At 35.6% G+C, this 21,791-nt stretch overlaps 3 protein-coding genes across 3 annotated transcripts; all 3 read left to right on the forward strand.

Moving 5' to 3' along the window:
• The first annotated feature begins 7,393 nt into the window (after positions 1 to 7,393).
• LOC103842094 lies at positions 7,394 to 9,621 on the forward strand. Its single transcript, XM_033287088.1, has one exon. The coding sequence runs from the start codon at positions 8,929 to 8,931 to the stop codon at positions 9,073 to 9,075; it is 147 nt and encodes a 48-aa protein (XP_033142979.1). The 5' UTR covers positions 7,394 to 8,928; the 3' UTR covers positions 9,076 to 9,621.
• A 4,533-nt stretch (positions 9,622 to 14,154) lies between these two features.
• On the forward strand, positions 14,155 to 18,682 carry LOC103842103 (protein STRUBBELIG-RECEPTOR FAMILY 7). Its single transcript, XM_009118721.3, has 16 exons — positions 14,155 to 14,481; positions 14,832 to 14,967; positions 15,045 to 15,116; positions 15,202 to 15,267; positions 15,352 to 15,423; positions 15,503 to 15,571; positions 15,651 to 15,722; positions 15,797 to 15,862; positions 15,931 to 15,993; positions 16,066 to 16,403; positions 16,503 to 16,792; positions 16,875 to 17,149; positions 17,232 to 17,364; positions 17,850 to 17,983; positions 18,051 to 18,207; positions 18,284 to 18,682. The coding sequence occupies exons 1-16, from the start codon at positions 14,385 to 14,387 to the stop codon at positions 18,413 to 18,415; spliced, it is 2,172 nt and encodes a 723-aa protein (XP_009116969.1). The 5' UTR covers positions 14,155 to 14,384; the 3' UTR covers positions 18,416 to 18,682.
• A 274-nt stretch (positions 18,683 to 18,956) lies between these two features.
• On the forward strand, positions 18,957 to 21,612 carry LOC103842113 (pentatricopeptide repeat-containing protein At3g14330). The gene has a single exon (XM_009118731.2). The coding sequence runs from the start codon at positions 19,202 to 19,204 to the stop codon at positions 21,164 to 21,166; it is 1,965 nt and encodes a 654-aa protein (XP_009116979.1). The 5' UTR covers positions 18,957 to 19,201; the 3' UTR covers positions 21,167 to 21,612.
• Positions 21,613 to 21,791: the final 179 nt, after the last annotated feature.

The raw sequence follows: 21,791 nt of genomic DNA on the forward strand, positions 1-21,791 counted from the left end.
AAAGTACAATTTTACGTTTTTAGCGGAGAAAATGCGCTTTTGCGGTTTTGGCAGGAAAATACGCTTTTGCGGTTTTGGCAGGAAAATACGCTTTTGCGGTTATGGCGAGAAAATGCGCTTTTGCAATTTTGGCGGAAAATGTGTTTTTGACGGGAAAATACATTTTTGCGTTTTTGATGGAAAAATGTGTTTTTACACTTTTTGCATGAAATACGTTTTTGCGTTTTACGTTTTTTTTTTGCGAAAAAATGTGTTTTCGCGTTTTTGTCAAGAAAATACTATTTTGCGGTTTTGGCGGGAAACTACGATTTTACATTTTTGGCGGCAAAATATGTTTTTGCATTTTTGGCAAGAAAATGTGCTTTTGAGTTTTTGTCTGGAAAATGCGTTTTTGGGTTTTGGTGGCAAATGCTCTTTTGCGGTTTTAGGGGGAAAATATGTTTTTTTTTTGTGTTTTTAGGGAAAATGCATTTTTGCATTTTTGGCGAAAAAATGTGTTTTTGCATTTTTGGCGAGAAAATGCATTTTTGCATTTTTGGCGAGAAAATGCATTATTGCATTTTTGGCGAGAAAATGCATTTTTGCATTTTTTGGCGAGAAAATGTGTTTTTGTGTTTTTGGTGAAAAATGCATTTTTACTCTTTTTGGCGGGAAAATGTGTTTTGCGCTTTGGCAAGATAATGTGATTTTACGTTTTTTCTTTGGAAAATGTGTTTTTGGGTTTTGGCGGAAAATGCCCTTTTGCGGTTTTAGCGGGTAAATGTGTTTCTGTGTTTTTGGCAAAAATGTGTTTTTTAACATTTTTGGCGGGAAAATGTGTTTTTGCATTTTTGGCGAGAAAATGTGTTTTGGTGAAAAATGTATTTTTACTTTTTTGGCGGAAAAATGTATTTTGCGTTTTAGCCAGAAAAAATGCATTTTTCGCATTTTATTGGGAAAATGTGTTTTTGTGGTTTTGTTCGGAAAATGATTTTTTGCGATTTTCTTGGGAAAATGTGTTTTTGCGTTTTTAGCGAAAAATGCGTTTTTGCGTTTTGGAGAGGAAAATGTGTTTTGTGTTTTTGGTGAAATATGTGTTGTGATTTTAGTGGGAAAATATATTTGTATGGTCTCGGTGAGAATATATGTTTTGTGGTTTTAGTAGAAAAATGTACTTTTGCGGGTTTATCATTTTTTATTGAGTGATAAAATGTTATTAGGTTTAGGTTTGTACTTTGTGAATTATATCAAAAGTATAATAGAAATTATACCATTTTGATAAAATAATCTCCATTTAAATGGTTCAATTTAGTTTAGATCAATGATCTATTCAGATGAATCACAATTTTAATTCTAAACAAACAATACTTTCACATATGGTGAAACAAACATCCCTTTTATATATAGACCCCTTGAAAAAGAAGTTTGGAAGCGAGTTTCTAAATCAAACCACACATAAAGCCCATTTGAAAAAGAAGATTGGAAGCAAAAAGAAGATTGGAAGCCCACACAATGAAGAGATTTTCTGGATGCAAAAAAGCAGGCTCAACTGGCTGGAACACTAAGTTTTTTCATGCAGTAACCAAGAACAGAAGAGCACAAAACCGTATTAAGAGCTTGGTGGACGATGAAGGAAAGGAATGGTTTGCAGATGGAGATTTGGGGAGAGTAGCAGAGAAATACTTCAAGTCTCTGTTCTCATCGGAAGACGTAGGGTTGGACTCAGTGGAATGGAATGAGATGAATGGGAAAATCACAACTGAGCAGAACAACAATCTGATGAGACCGGTTTCTTTGGAGGAGGTGAAAAAAGCGGTCTTCGACATTAATCCAAGCAAATGCCCAAGACCTGATGGACTAAATGGCTACTTTTTCCAGCAGTTCTGGGAAACTAGTGGCACGGAGGTGACGGCGATGGTACAAAAGTTCTTTCAAACTGGAGAGCTTGAAGCAGACATCAACAACACCAACATATGCCTGATCCCCAAAACGCTAAATGCTAAGAGAATGTGTGAATACCGGCCCATCAGCCTATGTAATGTGGCTTATAAAGTCATATCCAAGCTGATGGCAAGAAGAATGAAGAGTGTCCTACCTCACATTATCTCTGAAACGCAAGCAGCGTTTGTTGAAGGACGCCTCATTTCAGACAACATTCTCGTCGCGCATGAACTCCTCCATGCCCTAAGTTCAGATAACAAATGCTCTTCAGAATACATTGCCATAAAGACGGATATATCTAAAGCATACGACCGAGTTGAATGGGCATTTCTGGACAAAGCAATGAAGGCGGTGGGCTTTTCAGAAGCGTGGAGGGGCCTCATCATGAGTTGCGTGAGATCAGTACGCTATCAGGTACTAATAAATGGATCACCTTTTGGAAGAATAACTCCAACACGAGGTTTGCGACAAGGCGACCCCCTTTGTCCATATCTGTTTGTGATGTGTACGGAGGTTCTAGTACAAATGCTGCAGCGTGCAGAGCAAATGAGGAAGATATCAGGCTTGAGAGTGGCAAGACGAGCCCCGCCGGTTACACAACTGTTGTTTGCTGATGATAGCATGATGTACTGCACGGGAACAGAAGAGGAGCTAGAGCAGATATCACAGATCCTTCAAACCTACAGTATGGCATCAGGGCAGAGGATCAATTACCAGAAATCCAGTGTGTATTTTGGGAAAAACATTCCAAGGGGCAGAAGAGAGGAAATCCTACAGAAGCTGGGTATAGAAACGATAGGAGGAGACGGCCTCTACTTGGGTCTTCCAGAAACTTTCAGCGGATCCAAAGTATCTATACTGAGCTACCTTAAGGAAAACTTGAGTCAGCGGGTTCATGGGTGGCAAACAAAATTTCTATCTCCGGGAGGCAAGGAAGTCCTCCTTAAAGCAGTGGCAATGGCCCTACCTACTTACACAATGGCATGCTTTCTCCTACCAAAAACTACAATCAAGCAGATTATGGCCTTAATATCGGAATTTTGGTGGAGAAACGGAAATGAATCGAGAGGGATGCGCTGGAAGAGTTGGGAAAGCTTATGTAAACCAAAAACATGCGGAGGTCTTGGCTTCAAGGACCTGGAGGCTTACAACCTGGCTCTGTTAGGAAAACAATTATGGCGAATGATCAAGAATCCCACCTCACTAATGGCCAAAATCTTCAAAAGTAGGTACTTTAAGAACTCGGATCCTCTTAACGCCACGCTAGGATCCAGACCATCATACGCTTGGAGAAGCATTCATGCAGCTCAGAAACTGATACAACAAGGAGCTCGGGTGGTGATTGGAAATGGAAAAGATACCAAGCTATGGCAGGAGAGATGGCTCGGTGCAACACCAGCGACAATGATCCAGTCGATGAAGTGGGTCGAAAACCAGGGTCATGGTAGACTGTCGGAAGACATGAGAGTTAGTGAATTACTGAGCAGTAGTGGAAGGGAGTGGAACTATGAGAAGCTCGACGGTATGTTCACAGAGGAGATACGAAACAAGATCTTGGAGATTCGGCCAGCGGGGAAGAACAGCAAAGATACTTATGTCTGGGACTATACAAAGACAGGACATTATACTGTTAAATCTGGTTATTGGGTCCAAACTAGTGTAGTCTCAGTGGACAAAGAACAGAGTGAAGTGCTGCAACCGAGTCTTGATAGCTTCTATCAGCAGGTGTGGAAGCTGCAGTCCAGTCCAAAGATCAAGCATTTCCTGTGGAGATGTCTCAATAATGCTCTACCAGTGGCTGCAAATATGGTGTATAGGCACATTGGTAAAGATAAAAGGTGCAGCAGGTGCGATGGTGTAGCGGAGAGCATTAACCATTTGCTCTTTCAATGTCCCTATGCTAGGCTAGTATGGGCAGTAGCACACGTTCACATCCCCCCAGAAGGTAGGTGGTCAGATTCTCTATTTGCTAATTTGTATTGGGTCTTGAATCAAAAAACGAAGTACCCAACCGAAGAAGTAGATGAAGAATTCGTGCCATGGCTGTTATGGAGATTATGGAAGAACAGAAATGAATTTGTATTTAGGGGGAGAGACTTTCCAGCTCACATAACGGTGAGGAAGGCATGGGAGGATGTGATGGACTGGAAGAGCAGAATAGAGGTACAAGAAGAGGTGGCTAAGGAGCCTGCAGTAGTGAGTCCTGATAAGCGATGGATCCCACCGGCCCCTATGACTCTGAAGTGCAATACTGATGGAGCATGGTCAAAGGAGACGGGAGTAGGAGGTGTAGGCTGGCTGTTACGGGATCACCAAGGAACGCTACTGTGGGCGGGGGCAAAAAAGATGGCAGTGATGAGATCAGCGCTAGAGACTGAAGCAGAAGCTATTAGATGGGCTATCCAGACACTGTTGGGTTTTGGGTATAACAGAGTATCTATAGAGACAGATTCATTACTGTTGGCAAACATGCTAAACGGTGAAGAAGAAATCTGGCCAGTGATTGCACCCATAATACAAGATATCTCAACGTCACTGTCATCGAATGGAGGATTTGAAGTGGTTTACTATCCTCGAAGTGGTAATAAGTCAGCAGATAGAATAGCGAAGGAGACTACTACGTTTACGTTCTTTGTCCCTAAATTATATTCTATGGTGCCTTTGTGGTTGAATTTGTGTTTAGAGGCTGATAAGCCAGTTGTAAGACAATGATTTTGGAGAATATAAAGTTGTTGTTGAGCAAAAAAAAAAAGAAAAAGAAGATTGGAAGCCAGTTTCTAATTCAAACCACACATAAAGCCGATTTACATTACTGAATTAGTCAACCACAAGCGTTGGTTATTTGACTTCTAGAGTGCAATTAGGTTATTGTCATATTGATAAGTACTAACCTTAAATAAGCATACTTATAATTTATGGACGTTTCAGGATGTGCGTGTCCCGTCGTGTGTTGATTATTTTACTTCTAGAGTGCAATTAGGTTACTGTCTTAAACCAAAAAATTAGGTTATTGTCGTCGTGTGTACGTTATTTATATATTTATGTCTCTAGTTAGGTTTTTATTTAGTTATATAACTACTTCTAGCTAAATGTGGACGCAATTGTACACGGTACGTGACTCGGTGAGAAACCTCCTCCACCATAGAATTACTTTCCTCTATGGGGGTGAGATCTTCCAAGAGAGGTATGACGGCTGGTGGAAAGTGGTTCGTTCTCCGATCTCAGAGACGACACGTTGCAAGGTTCATAACACCAGAGTGGTCAGCTGGAGTTTACAGAAACTATTACTCTCTTACAAACAAGATCTACAGAAACTATTACTCTCTAAAACTCTCTTACAAACAAGATCTAAAGTAACTATTACTCTCTAACTAACAAGAGTTTACAGAACTAATACTCAAGATCAATAAAAGAACTATACACTCTTACAATTAAGAGTTTACGAATCCTGAAAACAACAATTAGATAATAATTTAGGTAAGGTTTACTGAGGGGATATATCTAACTTCGTAAATAAAAAAAAATAAAAAACTTCGTAAATCAATTGCATTGCACCTTTGCCAATTGCCACTTTGAAAACATCAAAATAATATAAGTTGAATGTAGGGACGTTAAACAAAATGGTTAGTCCAAATAGGTCTAAGACCCATCGTATTAAAAACGAGAGTGCACGTTGTTAAAATTGGGCTTTACTGTTAAGACGATTATATCTCAATGCAATTGACTAGGATCTCAATTATATCCTTCAATTTGTTGGAATGTGGGAATATTGGTTTGGTTATACGAACAACATAATAAAGATTTCTGATTCTGGTTGGGCTTAGAATCTTTTAGACTCACACAAAAACATTTATTGAAGTCTTCATATCTTAACATGTATGATTGATGAGGATTTGAATGTGATGCAAATCTGTTGTGATCCGTAAATTGATACACGAAGTGACGAAGAAACGACTAGAAAAATGAGGAAGAGATCAAGATGGATGATTTTGTTCTACTAGCTGTAAAACGGCAGCAAAAGGTAGAGAAAGGGGAACAGTCACGATCTCGATTACAGATATTGTGTTTTGCATATTTTAGTTATGATAATTAATATGGTTAAAGATAATGTTTTTAAACCCGAGCTGAAATGTGGATGGACCGACCATAATGTAGAAAATATTATAGTTCATGTTTGTTTTGCTACCGGTTTAAAAATTAACTAGATTTTGACCCGCGCTTGAAAAGCGCGGGGTTGTTGGATTATATTATAATACAAAGTTTTATTATATTGAAAAATATAATTTTTAATAACTATATAATCTACAAATTAGTTTATTTGAGATTTTATATGTACATTTTTACGTAAGTTTCTTTTCGACATGAGAATTATATCCGGATAAAAAAAAGAAACCGAACTGACCCAAAATTATAGGTTTAGTTCAGGTCCAGAGAAGATAACCTATTGGGTTTTTTTGACCCGCATGTCATTGTTTGAGTCCGGGTCTTATCCTAGACCCGATCAAAAATATGTGTTTATTAGGTATATATGGATATTTCGAATATGTTTCCGGTATTATGGATATTGTTTTTAAGTTTTTGGTTTACGATTAGAGTTTTGATTTCAGGTAAATTTTTCAAATTAAAAAAAAAATTGGATATGTGGATAAAATTTTGGGTATTTTTCAGTTCATCGTGTCAGATTTTGAATAAGATTTTTAATTTTTAGGTATTGAATTTTTTTAGTATTTGTTTGGAGTTTCAAATACTTTTCGTGTTTCAGATATTTTTCAGATTTTTATATATTTCGAATTCTTTTAGGATTTTAAATACCCGAACAGATGTGGACCCATTACGTCCATATCAGGTCCAACAACCTTTTGATATATATTTTTAACGTTATTGTACAAAAAAATGGTTGATGAAATATTTTTCTGAGTAAAGGTATCATAAGAAATAATATTAAGATATGTTTAAAATATTTAAAATATTGTATGTTTAGAATGATTAATGTATTATCAGAAAAATAATAAATAGTTATATATAACTCCAATAAATTTTTTATATTAGATTTTTTAAAACTCTTTTCCTTTTAATAGTATTGATTCGTTTTAAGTGAAAAGTATATAAAAGTATAATATCTAAACAAATAATTCTTAAAATCTTGAATAATCAATACTGATATCGTGAAGTCGGGTTAGCTTTAATAGAACCAATGAATTTCTTCATTTTTGTGAAGGTAACATGAATATTCAGAAAAATCATTTTTAAATATGAAAATATTATCAAACTATAGACAGTTGAAAGTTTAGTATATGATATGAGATTTTAGTAGGAAAATTTATATATGATATGATTACTTTATTATAAACGAAAGAGGAAGTTAGAAGGTACACATATATGTCTTGTAATTTATCTTGCTTTAAATCATATATTATATGATAAAAGTGATAATATAAAACATTAGTTTCAATGCTTTTACGATTAAAAATCAAAATGATAAATATAATAATAGTAATGATTAGGATTTATGAGTGAGTTTTAAATAAATAAAAGATTTGACTAAATTATTGTTAGAGAAATATATGGTAACATATTGTTAGTATAAATTTAAGGTAAGACCAAAAAATAATGAATTAAATGAAAGGGTCCAAACAACTTTTATAAGAAGATTTTTTCAGACTTCTTCCCTTTTAATAGTATTAACACTTACCAAGTTAACAAACTAAATAAAACTCATTTATAAATATAATTTTGCTAGCTTTTATCTTAACTTAATCATGCTTAAGTTCTTTTCTTGTTTAAATTACTTATATTAACACCAAATTCCATACAATTAATGAAAAGAAGAAGTGTTCATATAAAGTCCATTGAATATACAAAAACTTAAATGGGAATAGATTATTACTCTTCCGGAATTTTCATCATTGAAATTAGGTTGGAATAAAATCGTAAACTCGTCGTATATTTAATTTCTGCCACAAACAAAATTGTTACTACTTGGTTACACAAATATAAAAGAAGTATGTGTTAAATTTTATCTTTTTAAACTAGGACCAAATTAGTTGTCGGTATTGCTTTCATGGAAAATTGTTGGTTTTGCTCCATATACCCCAATTAACAAAAACAAAATAGGTTGGCACAATCCATAGCAAAACGAATGCAGTTATTGAGATTGAAAAAAAAATATTTTTATATAATTTTGTTTAACAAAATAATTTTTGATCCATTTTGATTCGATCATTTGATATGCTCTTGGAGATAAGTTGAGATTATAAAAAAAGAGAAGCGAACCAAACAAACCTGCTCAAGTGGAGAAGGCAAAATATAAGATTGCCGGTTGCATGTTCCCCGAAACTCAATCTCAATGTTTTGTCTCCTTTCAACAACTCTCCTTTTTTCATGCTCACCTTTCTCCCTTTTATACTCTTTCTTTTAGATTGTGTTGAAGCCTATTAAACAATAATGTCAAGTTACATTAAATAATTTCATTTAGGGGATAACAAATTATTAATCAACAGCTAGCTGTGCTTACTGCGTTTCTTACATATAAGTTATAACTAAACAATTTTTTAACGGAAGTTTCTACGATATATGTACAAAGTGAAAATGTAGTATTTTAAGAATTTCTTATTTTCCAACCGATAATATAATAGACTAGAAATGACAGAATAACAATTTTTATGTTCAAAGTTATGATTTCATGAAAGTATACTCCCTTGGAGAATTCAAAGCGAACCATGCATATTTCAGTGCCAATTAACCAAAAAAAATAAGCCCATATTTTCATCTCCTCTTAATTAACTTTCCTTTTTTCTGCAATACCTTTTTATTTATTTATTTTTCTCTATATAAGGTCTTCAAATCCTTCTCTACTTCATCATAATTTTTTCATCTGCTCTCTCTCTCTCTCTTCCATCACCCGCAAAGGGTTTTTTTTTGGGCAACCAAAGTCTCAACCCTAAACTAAAAAAAAAACAAAGTCTCGATCTTTGATCACACTAATATAAAAACCATAGTTATCAACTCATGGCAGAATTCAAGATAAAGTTCAATAAAGGTCATGCCTTTACAAGCAAATGTGTTTCCTTGGTGAAGGAACAACGAGCTCGTCTCTATATTCTCCGCCGTTGCGCCACCATGCTTTGCTGCTGGTACATCCATGGTGATGAATAGAGAGAGAGAGTCATTTGAGTTCTCCTTCAAATTAACATCTACATATAACTAAATATGTATATATATTTTCCTCCTCTCCCATCTCTTTTTCTTGAAGCTCCATTGATGTTGAAGCTCTCTGTATGTGCTGGTGGCTGCATGGCGTCATCCCTCTCCATAGAACTTTTTATTCTCTTTATTCTTTTGGTGCAAGACCCTGTAAAATCTTGTTTTTTTAAACCTAAAATATTTTGGGTTTTTTTGTTTAGTTTTCATGGGTTATTTTGCATCAATTAAAAGAGAGATAGACTTTATCCGCCGATTGTGCTGGCGGAGTTTTTTTTTATTTCTGGAACATATGGAGAAAGAGGCCAATGATGATGATGTTATGTGAGCAAATGAGTTCCTACTATGAAGTCTTGTGGAAGTTTTGGGTTTAGTTTCATTTTTACCAAAAAGTCTGTTTTGGTTTCATATATATCATAAGATCTTCTTCTTTGACTTTTGCCTCAGGTTGTTAAACAATGCGAGAATAAAAAAAAAAGAATAAACACAACCTTTTTGATCTTTGTCTATTTAGATTGTTGTATTTGCTCAAGCTCAAAATTAAACAACACATAACTCATCTGATTTTATTTTACTAACAACATTTTGGCCGTGTTCCGGTTCAGCCAGAACTTATTCCATAAACCGAGTTCCGGTTCAGCCAGGACTTATTCCATAAACAGAGCACTCTAACACTCTTCAAATAAGGTACATCTGAATGTCATAATCCGGTCCATCATCTTTTTTTTTTGTCTATTCATCGATTTTTATATTTCTCGCAACTATTATTCCATCTAAAATGGCTAATGCAAGAGAAAAAGAAAAGGTTTAACGTGACAAATTCGGATAAACGAAGGCACGTGTTGGTGTTTAGAAAGTGGGCCTTCGACACAATAGCTCAATAAAATTTCGTATGCGTGCGTGTGTAGGTGTTGAGAAAGTGGGCCTCTTGTCCTAAACGACCCAACAATCCTACACGTCTTTTAGTTCCCGCTCTTTCTTACCCATATTTTGCAAATGTTGCATTTCTTTCTCACACCTTACTTCAAAAGTGAAAACCAATGTTTCAGTTAAGTTTGTACATAAATATGATTAAAATCGGTTTCTAATAATCCACATAACTCTTGTTGGAGTAAATGTCGAATCTCATAAACCCCTATCATTTGGAAATCTGCGTTTATGTTGTAGTTATTATAGGAATAGGATTATATTGGTTTGGCATGGTAAATGTGAATATATGATAACGATCGTTGTAATATAAACAGGCATGAATTTAAATATACAAGGACTTCATCCTATGTAAGGAGTAAGGACCAGTCGGTTAAAAGCGGCTCTCGCAACTCTCAGTATAGATAGACTAAAAACACGTTTTATATCATTTAATGCAAGGCTTGTAAGATGGTCTGGTACAAATAATTTTTTGCTCTCTTGACATGCACGCAACACGTCGGTTCTTTCTACTGTCAGTTCTGAATCCTATTTATTCCGAAAGAAAGTATACTCTCCAACACGCAAAGCATTTTTTTTCTTGTAATGTGTTTCATTTTTCTCAGAAGAGTAAATAACTAATATGTATTTCTAAATTATAGGTCATCAAAACCAATGCTTTGTTTTTCAGTAAATACTATTTGTAATGTTTCTTTCTATGAGAATTTTCGGTGGACTCTTGTTAACAAGTGGCTTATTTCATATTCCAAGAAATTAGTGATGGAATAACTTAATTTCAATACTTTATTTATTTAAACCAAAAGAAATATATTATTCGGTCACTATATAGCACAAAAACCTATACAAATACAGAGTCATAGACTCCAAAGGAATAACATGATAAAGGGCATAAAATACGTATGAAAAATATATCGACCAAGTTTGTGAACGTTACGAACTTACGAATAATCTATAGAATTGAGAGTCTACATATAAAGGGTTTGTAGTAGGATGATCTATATATTAATTGCCATGTTACTTTAAATTTCATGATTGAAACAATATCTTTAATGTAAACCATTAAAGCATACACCATCCTTTATTCAAGGATATTGGTAAATAGATAAATAAGAAAGCATACACAAAATACACACTAACACGCACCAGGACCATGTTATATTGTTATGGAAGCAAATAGCTATCCTCCAGTGGACCTACCAAAATAACGGTCGTCTAGCTTTTGCAAGAAAATCAACACGTAGTTTGTCGGCAAACAAATAAACGGCACCACATTACGCGTAGTCTAGTCAATTATCGTATCACATGGTCTAGTAGTTCAACGGCTTGATTGATGATTTCTGAAATGCTTGGTTAGGAGCTAATAAATGTAAATTGTTTTGTGTATAGATTCGAACTTCTTATTTTTCTTTGTCTAACAACTTTGTATTTATTGAACATGTAGTCCGCGTCAAGTGTCAATAAAAAAATTAAAATATACCTAATACCAACTCCACGATACAATCTTACGAAATTTATAGCTAACGAACTCGAATAATTACCAATGAGACAAACGAAAACGAAACTGTAATAGCAATAAATATTAGCTCGATGAGATTGTTGTTGTCACCGGACGAATATTTGTACTTTTGTAGATAGACGTCAGGCTTCAAAGAAGCTTGTGTTTTGTTTTATCTAATGTTTTCTTAACATCTGTTTTCATTTGATGAATAATTTGATCAAGAAACCAAAATTGCCGGAGAGATACATCATATCTTTCGTTATATAACATATATACCGTCCGCGTCATCCATTCTTGCTGGCACACGCTTGGCTTCGAGCAATTGATCTATTCTACAAATACAATAATGGTAACTGTAAGCATGTTTTTTTTTGAAACTAACTGTAAGCATGTTTGTAAATTTAATATTTAGAAACCTTTATCCAATTTATGTAGGAGAGTAAGAAAAATTTATGTTCACGGGATTTCAAGTGTAGGAGTTTTAGCTATCTAAATACCTAATTTACTACTCTATTATTTAGAGTGATTTTTTTTTTAAATACATGTCACCATTAGGTTTGTATCAAAATATAGCTTTGCATTACTATTATAAACCAAAATGGTAAAATCCAAGCCCTTTATCATATATGTGTTATGTATATTTGTCTCGTGGTGTATTTAAAAACTAATACCACAAACACGTATATTGTTGGCCGGTCAAATATGTAATTTACAAAGAGCGAAGTAAAATCAAGAAAACGAACGTTATACGCGAAGAAGACTTCAACGAAGACATTACTAAGGGGGTGAGAGGTAAACCACGTAGAGTGACCGATTGACACGTTTTTATACCAGATTATTATTTCAGTTTTATTGGGATAATCTTAACTAAATTATTGATTATCCTCTGATGTTACTTTTTGTATGACAACAATTTTAAAATTTACTAAAAATGATTGGCATATATACAAATAATATGAATGACGTTTTTGGATGTTAATCTTAATCATTATAATTATATTTTAAAAAAGTTCATATATGCTACAAGAACCTCGTGAATTTGTTTAAGATGAGTTTATTTAACACAGTGTATACCTATAATTGCGGCATTAATGCATGATTTAACTCATATTCACCCACATGAATTACCTCTTTCACATTTTACTCAGTTTCGTTTTTTTAAATCCCCACTTAGATGTGATCATGTGAAGGGAAAGTAACTAATTCTTCAAAGCAATGATGGAAAGACCCTGCCATCATAACCAATCTTCAAAGTAAATCTATACATATATGAAAGCTTCGTTTTACTCGCAGGAAGAAATGTTACAAGCTAGAAAATAAATTAAAATACAAGAAAATACAAATTTTAAAAGCGCGTAGGCCTTATGAAAACTACTTCTAGTTATTATTTTTATTTTTATTTTCCTTTATTTGTGGGAATATGAGACAACTGCATAAAAACCCAAAAATGACAATGCGTCAGAACATAACCATGATCAAATGTTCTAATAAAAAATCTAAACTACTGATAAGTGTATTACTAGTAAAACTAGGTTAAGATCCGCACTTTGCGCGGAATGAATATTATATATATAATTTTTTATTCATTATATGTTTCTAACATATTATGAAAATAAAAATTATATATTGAATAATTAAAATAACGGTAACTATTACTTATATAATTAAATTGGTGAGAACATATAAATAAATTTGATTAATCCAAAAAATATTTTTTCTATTTGATATGGTATATAATTAAATTTAAATGATAGTAACATATATAATATATTTTAATATTTATTAAATGTTAATTTTTGCTCATATTTTTTTTTTATCATTTGTATGTGTTATAGCAAAAAAAATTAAATTACTGATAACAAATTTTCACTGTGAGATTAATAGTTTAAGTGATTTATAATATTTTTAAAAATTGAGTTATCAATATTTTTTCAATTTTTTTATCAAAAACAAATTATTCACAGTAAATTTCAAAATTAAAATATTTATATATTTTTATATGGTCATATAATTTAATTTAAAATGATATATATATATATATCTTTTACTTTTAATATTTATTAAATGAAAATTTCAACTTAATGATTTTTTTAATTATTTGTATCAAGTCATAACAAAAATTGTAAACTATGGATCACAAAATTTGAATGTGAAATTTTTAACAATTTTAGTAATTATAATCGCTTTTAAAAATTCAAAATATAACATACAAAGAAATTTTTTAATTTTTATTATATGGTTACTATGGTTTTTTAATTTATTTTAATAGTTTAAAATTAAACAAATATAATATAAGACACCCTTATTTTTATCAAATCTTTATTATTCAAAATCATTAATTATCATATATACTTTAGCCACATTAGAAAATTTCGTAATTTTATTTAAGGAAATAATTAAGCACATTAATAATGTATTTATGGTTAGTTTAATAAAAAGTTTATTATATATTTAGATGGACCAACCTATTTCTTTAAGAATTCAAAAAATCATTCTAGTGATGACACATGACTACAAAAAAAATGTTGTAATACTTCTCAAATAATATATAGGGGATAAAAAAACTACTCTTAAATACTAATTAAAAACAAAAAGAAAAGAAAATGCTACGAAGGCTATTCCAATGGCTCTTGGATTCTTACTTGCCAGCTTTACTCGATAGCTTCGTCTTCTGGCTGAAACAACAGTATAAAATCTAAAGCTTAACAATAATAATAATCTATTAATAATAAACATCTCAGAACACAAAAGTCTGAAAACCTACAAATTCAAGTTTTTATTCTGTCTCATCTGGTTCTAGAGAGAGAGAGAGAGAGGAAGGAGGAGGAAGAAGAAGAAGATGAGTGAGAATCACCGGGTGGGTTTGGCTCTGTTTATACTCTGCATTGTTGGGTTGAAGCCAAGTTTCATCCTTGCAGCCACTGATGCATCTGACAGTGAGTTTCCTTCTCTGCTTCTCCTTCAAAAGTCTCGATCTTTCAATGGGTTTTTTTTAATCCTTCGTTTGTGTAAATTGTATCTATGTTTCTGGGTTTTTTTTCCATTACCAATACTCAAATAAAGTTTATGTTCTTTTCTTCAAAACGGGTTCTTACCAAACCTCAAATCTCGAATCTTTTTCTCCTTTATCCACCCAACTTTCTATTTTGTTTCCTTTCTTGTCATAAAGCATTTCTTCAATTAGACCTGAAACTTTAAGTCTCTAATATTGGATCTAACTTCACGGAACCGACAAAAGAAACAAGATGATTTGAATAGTTCCCTCATGGTTTCTCTATATGTGCAGCTTCGGCGTTAAACTACATGTTCAGCGCCATGAACTCTCCAGGACAGCTGTCACAGTGGACATCATCATCAGGAGGTGATCCTTGTGGACAAAACTGGAAAGGCGTAACATGCTCTGACTCAAGAGTTACTCAAATGTAATCATTATTTAATAGTATATCACTGTGTTAATCTATGCTGAATACATTTGTTTCTTTTTTTTATCTACTTGCAGAAAGTTATCAGGTCTTGGCCTCTCTGGATCACTAGGCTCCGCGCTTGATAAATTAACTTCCGTTACTGAGTTGTAAGACTTCATCTTCTTTTATTACAAAGCTCCAAAGTTTGTATTAATGGCATAGCTTATGGACTGTGTTTGGTGAAACCTGCAGTGACTTAAGCAACAATAACCTTGGAGGGGACTTGCCGTATCAGCTTCCTCCAAATCTGGAGAGATTGTATGTTTAAATGATTCTCTCTGTGTGTTTGACAAGTTTCTTTGTGCGTGTTTTAAGCTGATAAAGTTTCTTAATGTGTGTTAGGAATCTTGCTAGTAACCAGTTCACTGGATCTGCTCCGTATTCTGTTTCTCAAATGACACCTCTCAAGTACCTGTAAGTTCAATTATTTAATCTTCAGACATTATCTTGGAGAAGTTTGGTTGTTTAAAGCTCCAACATTGGTTTTCCTCAGCAATCTTGCTCACAACCAGCTTAAGCAGCTGTCTATTGACTTCACCAAACTCACCTCTCTCTCTATCTTGTAAGATCCTCTTCTTTGACTGAGTTAAACTAGTTAAGTGATTTGATTAGTTAATGAACGAATCCATGTGTGTTTCCAGGGACCTTTCTTCTAATACTCTCACAGGCTCTCTTCCAAACTCAATGAGCTCTCTTACAAGTGCAAAGTCAATGTAAGTAGTCTCCATGTGTTGTAAGAACTTACTTAAAGTGAACCACTTAGTACTAATTGAATGAACTTCCACAGTTATCTTCAGAACAATCAGTTCTCAGGCACCATTGATGTCTTAGCCACCCTTCCTCTCGAAAATTTGTGAGTAACTTAATCTCTAATCCGTTTTTTTAGAAACCCATCATTTTGAATGTTGTTGCTCCCCTCAGGAACATTGCAAACAATCAGTTCACAGGCTGGATCCCTGATTCTTTGAAAGGCATTAACTTGCAGTAAGTTCTTGACTAGTTTCTTCCATTTTCTTGAAACTTTTTTTTTCTTTATCTCACTAATTTTGGAAACAGAAAAGATGGCAATCCACTCAGTTCCGGGCCTGCACCTCCACCACCTCCTGGCACACCTCCAATCCATAGATCACCAACTCCTAAATCCGGTAAAGGTGGATCCAGCAGTAACAATGGTGATTCCAGCAGTAGTAGCAGTAATGATTCCAACAAATCAGGGATTGGAGCTGGTGGAATAGCAGGAATAGTCATCTCATTGTTAGTTGTAACAGCAGTCATAGCTTTCTTCTTGATCAAAAAGAGAAGATCAAAGAAGACAGCGTCCACTGACATTGAAAGGACTGATAACATTAACCAACCTCCACCCTTCACACTCGCTTCAAACGACCTTCATCAAGGTAATAAGCTACATATTATACATCATATGTAAACATAATGTACATATGTATCAAGTGTTCTTATGAGTTTTCTTAATTCTATATTCATGTGGTTTGCAGAGAATAAGGCTATACAGAATCCACCATTAGTCGAGACAAAGAAACTAGACACTTCATTGTCGATGAATCTACGCCCTCCACCAGCTGAGAGACACAAGTCTTTTGATGAAGATGATTCAACACCGAGAAAGCCTATTGTTACAAAGAAACCTGCTGTTGTCCTTCCTTCAAATGTGAAGGCCTATACGGTTGCAGATCTTCAAATAGCTACCAATAGTTTCAGCGTCGATGATCTTCTTGGTGAAGGGACTTTTGGAAGAGTGTACAGAGCTCAGTTTGATGATGGAAAGGTTGTTAAAAAACTCTTATTACTAATCTTTTTACAATTTTTTAATGATACTGAGATATTGTTTGTTTTTGATCATCTAATAGGTACTTGCTGTGAAGAAGATAGACTCGTCTGCGCTTCCCACTGACACGGCGGCTGATGATTTTACCGAGATAGTATCGAAAATTGCGTGTTTGGATCATGAGAATGTGACAAGGCTTGATGGTTACTGTTCTGAACATGGACAGCACTTGGTGATCTACGAGTTTTATAGAAACGGCTCGTTGCATGACTTTTTGCATCTTTCGGAAGAGGAAAGCAAGCCGTTGATATGGAACCCTCGTGTCAAGATCGCTCTTGGCACTGCACGTGCATTGGAGTAAGTCTTTAGACAACTTAATGACATTGTTTTGCGCATTATATGGCAAAGAGTCTGATGGAAAGTGTTGTTGTTGTGGCAGGTACTTGCATGAAGTTTGTTCACCATCTATAGTCCACAAGAACATCAAATCAGCTAATATTTTACTTGACTCAGAGCTGAATCCTCACCTCTCAGACGCTGGTCTCGCTAGCTTCCTCCCTACTGCGAATGAGGTATATACAGAAGTCTCCAGCTAGCATATTATCCGTAACCCAAAAATCCGAACCGAACCGAAACGAAAAAATCGAAACTAAAACTGGACTGAAATTTACAAAAACTTGAATGGTTACTATTTTTCTAAACTACAGAGACTGAAATCAAACCGGAACCGAATCGAGAACGAAACGGATATCCGAATATTCAAAATATAATAAAAAATACTAATTTTTAGTTCTTTTATCTATAATTTATAAAAAAAAAATCTAAAAACCCGAATTACCCAAATACTTTTTTGGTTTTTCTAGGTTTAACTCGGGTTTTGGTGTTTTTTCGGTTTTTTGGCTTTAAACCAAACCAAACCCGAACCATTTCTAATGCGGTTGCACTTCGGCTTTTATAAAAAAAATAGAAACCCAACCCGCACCGAAAACCTGAATGCTAGCACTATCTCCTGTTTCTACTGTTTCTCCATTACTTATTATTCTGATACATTGTGCAGCTACTGAACCAAAACGATGAAGGATACGGCGCACCAGAAGTTTCAATGTCAGGCCAATACTCTCTGAAGAGCGATGTGTACAGTTTTGGAGTAGTGATGCTTGAGCTTTTAACCGGAAGAAAACCATTCGACAGGTACTGATATATATATCCTTTTGTACTAATCCATTTGACAGGTACTAATATATCCTTTCGATTACAGCACAAGGTCAAGATCTGAACAGTCATTGGTGAGATGGGCAACACCTCAGCTTCATGACATTGATGCATTGGGGAAAATGGTTGATCCAGCTCTCAAAGGGCTTTACCCTGTTAAATCTTTATCTCGATTTGCAGATGTTATCGCACTTTGCGTTCAGGTACTGCATAATGTGTGTTTGCTGCACATGGAGAGAATGAGAGAACTGAATGTTAATAGTATTTTTTTTGTGACAGCCGGAGCCAGAGTTTAGACCACCGATGTCTGAAGTGGTGCAAGCATTGGTTGTGCTGGTGCAGAGAGCTAACATGAGCAAGAGAACAGTCGGAGTCGGGTCTGGTAGCTCTGGGGCTAATGATTACATGTAAATTCTTTACCTGGGAGACCAAAACCAAACAAAAATCTTTGCCTTTTTTTTTCCTCTGGTCTGCTCTGATTCTGAGAGGGAGGAGAACAAGTGACAGAGGTAGAGAAAATCAACTAAACAAAAGTTTTCTTTTTTTTTTGTGTTCTTCATAAAACTGAGAGAATAACAACAACAACCTTTACGCATTGTATAATCCCATGTTCCCTTGTAATATGTAGCCTTTTTTAATTCCGACAACATGAACTAAACCATTACCTTTTGTGAGTTCCGAGCCAAGACTGTCTTTATCCATTTGTATTATTTTTGTTTCTGGATACTTTTCATGTTAATAAATCGAAATTTAAATTATGTTGCTTCTGTGGAAACGGTCGTGTTTCAGTGTTCTCGGTTTTTATCAACCGGCATCGAGGGTGACGACGTAGATAATAGATTGTTGTGTAACATCACATTGCACCATCACATTCACAGTTTCAGAGCAGAGGAAGAACACATGAGACGTCACGTGACACGCAGTCGACAATAGTAATGCACGTACACCTCACGTGTAAATGAAAACCATATAATAAAACACACTTCACTCGGAAAAGCCCAAATAATAAAGGCCCATAAAGCCCACAAAACAGACGTGCCATAGTATAGGCTTATCCATCGTCTTTGTTCTCCGTGTCTACTCTACAGACACACACAGGAAAGAACTTGTCCGCTGCTACTGTTACTGTTCCGTATTCTATTCGTAACCTGGTTCGAGTCTCCCCTTCTCCTCACTCCTGTCCTGAATGAATCTCCAATGCCTCCTCTAGGCACGTTCTTGAAAAATTACGACACAAACTGTCTCTCTTCCAAAGCTGCAGATGTTGCCACTCTACAAGGTTATCTTTCCCCGCTAAGGTCTCAGAGTCTCATCCATTTCTTACGAACTCCATTCAGACAACACTCAACTTACACTGTCCTCTCTAAATCCGCCAACCTCGACGAAGCCATCGTCACTCTATCCTCACTCTCCACCCCGGAGCCTTACACAGACGCTCTCCACGCGTGCATCTCCGCTAAATCCCTCCACCACGGCCAAAAGATCCACTCTTTAATCCTCAACAACCCTAAACTCCGCCGCGACCCCAAGCTAGTAACCAAACTCATCACCCTCTTCTCCGTCTGCCGCCGGCTAGACCTCGCTCGCAAACTCTTCCACGAGGCCAAAGACTCGACCTTTCTCACCGAGGAAGTCTGGGCGGCGATGGCGATCGCCTTTTCAAGAAACGGGTCGCCGAGGGAAGCTCTCGCCGCGTACGTGGACATGCTGTGTAGCTTCGTGACGCCGCCCGGGGATTTCTCGATCTCCGTGGCGTTAAAAGCGTGTGTTGAGGTTAAAGATCTTCGCTTTGGGAGAGGGGTGCATGCCCAGATCGTGAAACGGAGGAGGAAGGTTGATCAGGTGGTGGAGAATGCGCTGTTGAGGCTTTACATGGAGAGGGGATCTTTGGAAGATGCGCGCAAGGTGTTCGATGGAATGTCTGAGAGGAATATTGTTACTTGGAACTCGCTTGTTTCGGTGCTTAGTAAGAAGGTTCGGGTTCATGAGATGTTTAGTCTGTTTAGGAAGATGCAGGAAGAGAGGATTGGGTTTAGTTGGGCGACGCTGACGACGGTGTTGCCAGCTTGTTCGCGTGTGGCTGCTCTTCTTACGGGGAAAGAGATTCATGCGCAGGTTGTGAAGTCTAGTGAGAGACCTGATGTTCCTTTGCTTAACTCGTTGATGGATATGTATGGGAAGTGTGGTGAGGTTGTGTACGCTAGGAGGATCTTTGATGGGATGTTAAATAAGGATCTGACTTCATGGAACATTATGTTAAACTCTTACGCGATCAATGGGAGTATTCAAGAAGAGATTAAACTCTTTGATACGATGATAGAGTCAGGTGTTGCGCCAGATGGGATTACCTTTGTTGCTTTGTTATCTGGGTGTAGTGATACTGGCCTCACAGAGTATGGTGTAAGTTTGTTTGAGCGTATGAAAGGAGAGTTCAGAGTTTCACCTGCCTTGGAGCATTACGCTTGTTTGGTTGACATCTTGGGCCGAGCGGGTAGGATCCAAGAAGCAGTCAAGGTGATAGAAACAATGCCGTTTAAGGCAAGTGGATCCGTTTGGGGATCACTTCTTAACTCTTGCAGGCTCCATGGGAATGTTAGAGTAGGAGAGATTGCAGCACAGGAGCTGTTTGTTCTTGAGCCTCACAATCCAGGGAACTACGTTATGGTTTCTAACCTATACGCTGATGCAAAGATGTGGGACAAGGTGGATAAGATCCGAGAGGTGATGAAACAGAGAGGGATCAAAAAGGAAGCTGGTTGCAGTTGGGTACAGGTTAAAGACAAGATACAAATCTTTGTTGCGGGTGGTGGATATGAGTTTCGTAACTCAGATGAGTATAAGAAACTATGGTTAGAATTACAAGAAGCTATGGAAAGATTAGGTTATGCTCCTGATACAAGCCTGGTGCTTCATGATGTTGATGAAGCTACCAAGGTGAATTGGGTTTGTGGACATAGTGAGAGGCTAGCGACAAGTTATTCTCTTATTCATACCGGTGAAGGGGTTCCGATTAGGGTTACTAAGAATCTGAGAGTATGTGGAGATTGCCATAAATGGATGAAGATTGTGTCGCAAGTAACTGGGAGAGTTATTGTTCTTAGAGATACAAAACGGTTCCACCATTTCGCTGACGGTGTCTGCTCATGTAAAGACTACTGGTGATCATGAAAAAAAGTGCTTGAGCTTAGTGCCCTAAGAGTCATTTGCTGAAGCATCATTGTTTGAGAGGTAGATTGATCATAGCCGAAGCGATGTAACTAATTTAGTACATATGTTAATGGAAACACAAGCATTCTTGTTCGGCAAGGACATTGTCGACGCTGGTATGAATAATATTTTTGGTTCAAAGAAAAAGAAAACATATAATGAAGAGAAACAAGTGAGGCAATCAAAGACTGGAGAAAGTTGTTGAGTGTTCACCAAGAAAGGTTTTTGAAGGAAGATGGTCACATCACATGAGGTGAAGCCAAGTCACGCTTGGAGTTTTTTTTTAAGCGCGCTTTGCAATTTCAAATTAGGAAATTTCTTGCTTTTTACTATAATTTTGGTTATTCCAGTTAAATATTTTTGTTTTGACTTTTTTTTTTAAATCGTGATTATTGTGGATATATAAAAAAATTATTTATATCTAAAGAAAATAACAGAAAATTTGTATGGTGGATCATAATGCATCAATGATTTGGTAGAAGTTAGTTTTTTTCATTACTTGACTTCTCTTTATTATATTAATAATGATTTTGTAGAATATTTTGAAATCCTATCTTATTGCATCAAACATGTGCTAAAA

Source organism: Brassica rapa, chromosome A01 (genome assembly GCF_000309985.2).
Source record: "Brassica rapa cultivar Chiifu-401-42 chromosome A01, CAAS_Brap_v3.01, whole genome shotgun sequence".
NCBI classification, from domain to species: Eukaryota; Viridiplantae; Streptophyta; class Magnoliopsida; order Brassicales; family Brassicaceae; genus Brassica; species Brassica rapa.

Coding starts and splice junctions, on each gene's coding strand:
- LOC103842094 (XM_033287088.1), top strand. CDS start 8,929: ATGGCAGAATTCAAGATAAAGTTCAATAAAGGTCATGCCTTTACAAGC.
- LOC103842103 (XM_009118721.3), top strand. CDS start 14,385: ATGAGTGAGAATCACCGGGTGGGTTTGGCTCTGTTTATACTCTGCATT. Junction 14,482..14,831: donor AGCCACTGATGCATCTGACA/GTGAGTTTCCTT, acceptor CTATATGTGCAG/CTTCGGCGTTAAACTACATG. Junction 15,117..15,201: donor TTAACTTCCGTTACTGAGTT/GTAAGACTTCAT, acceptor TGAAACCTGCAG/TGACTTAAGCAACAATAACC.
- LOC103842113 (XM_009118731.2), top strand. CDS start 19,202: ATGCCTCCTCTAGGCACGTTCTTGAAAAATTACGACACAAACTGTCTC.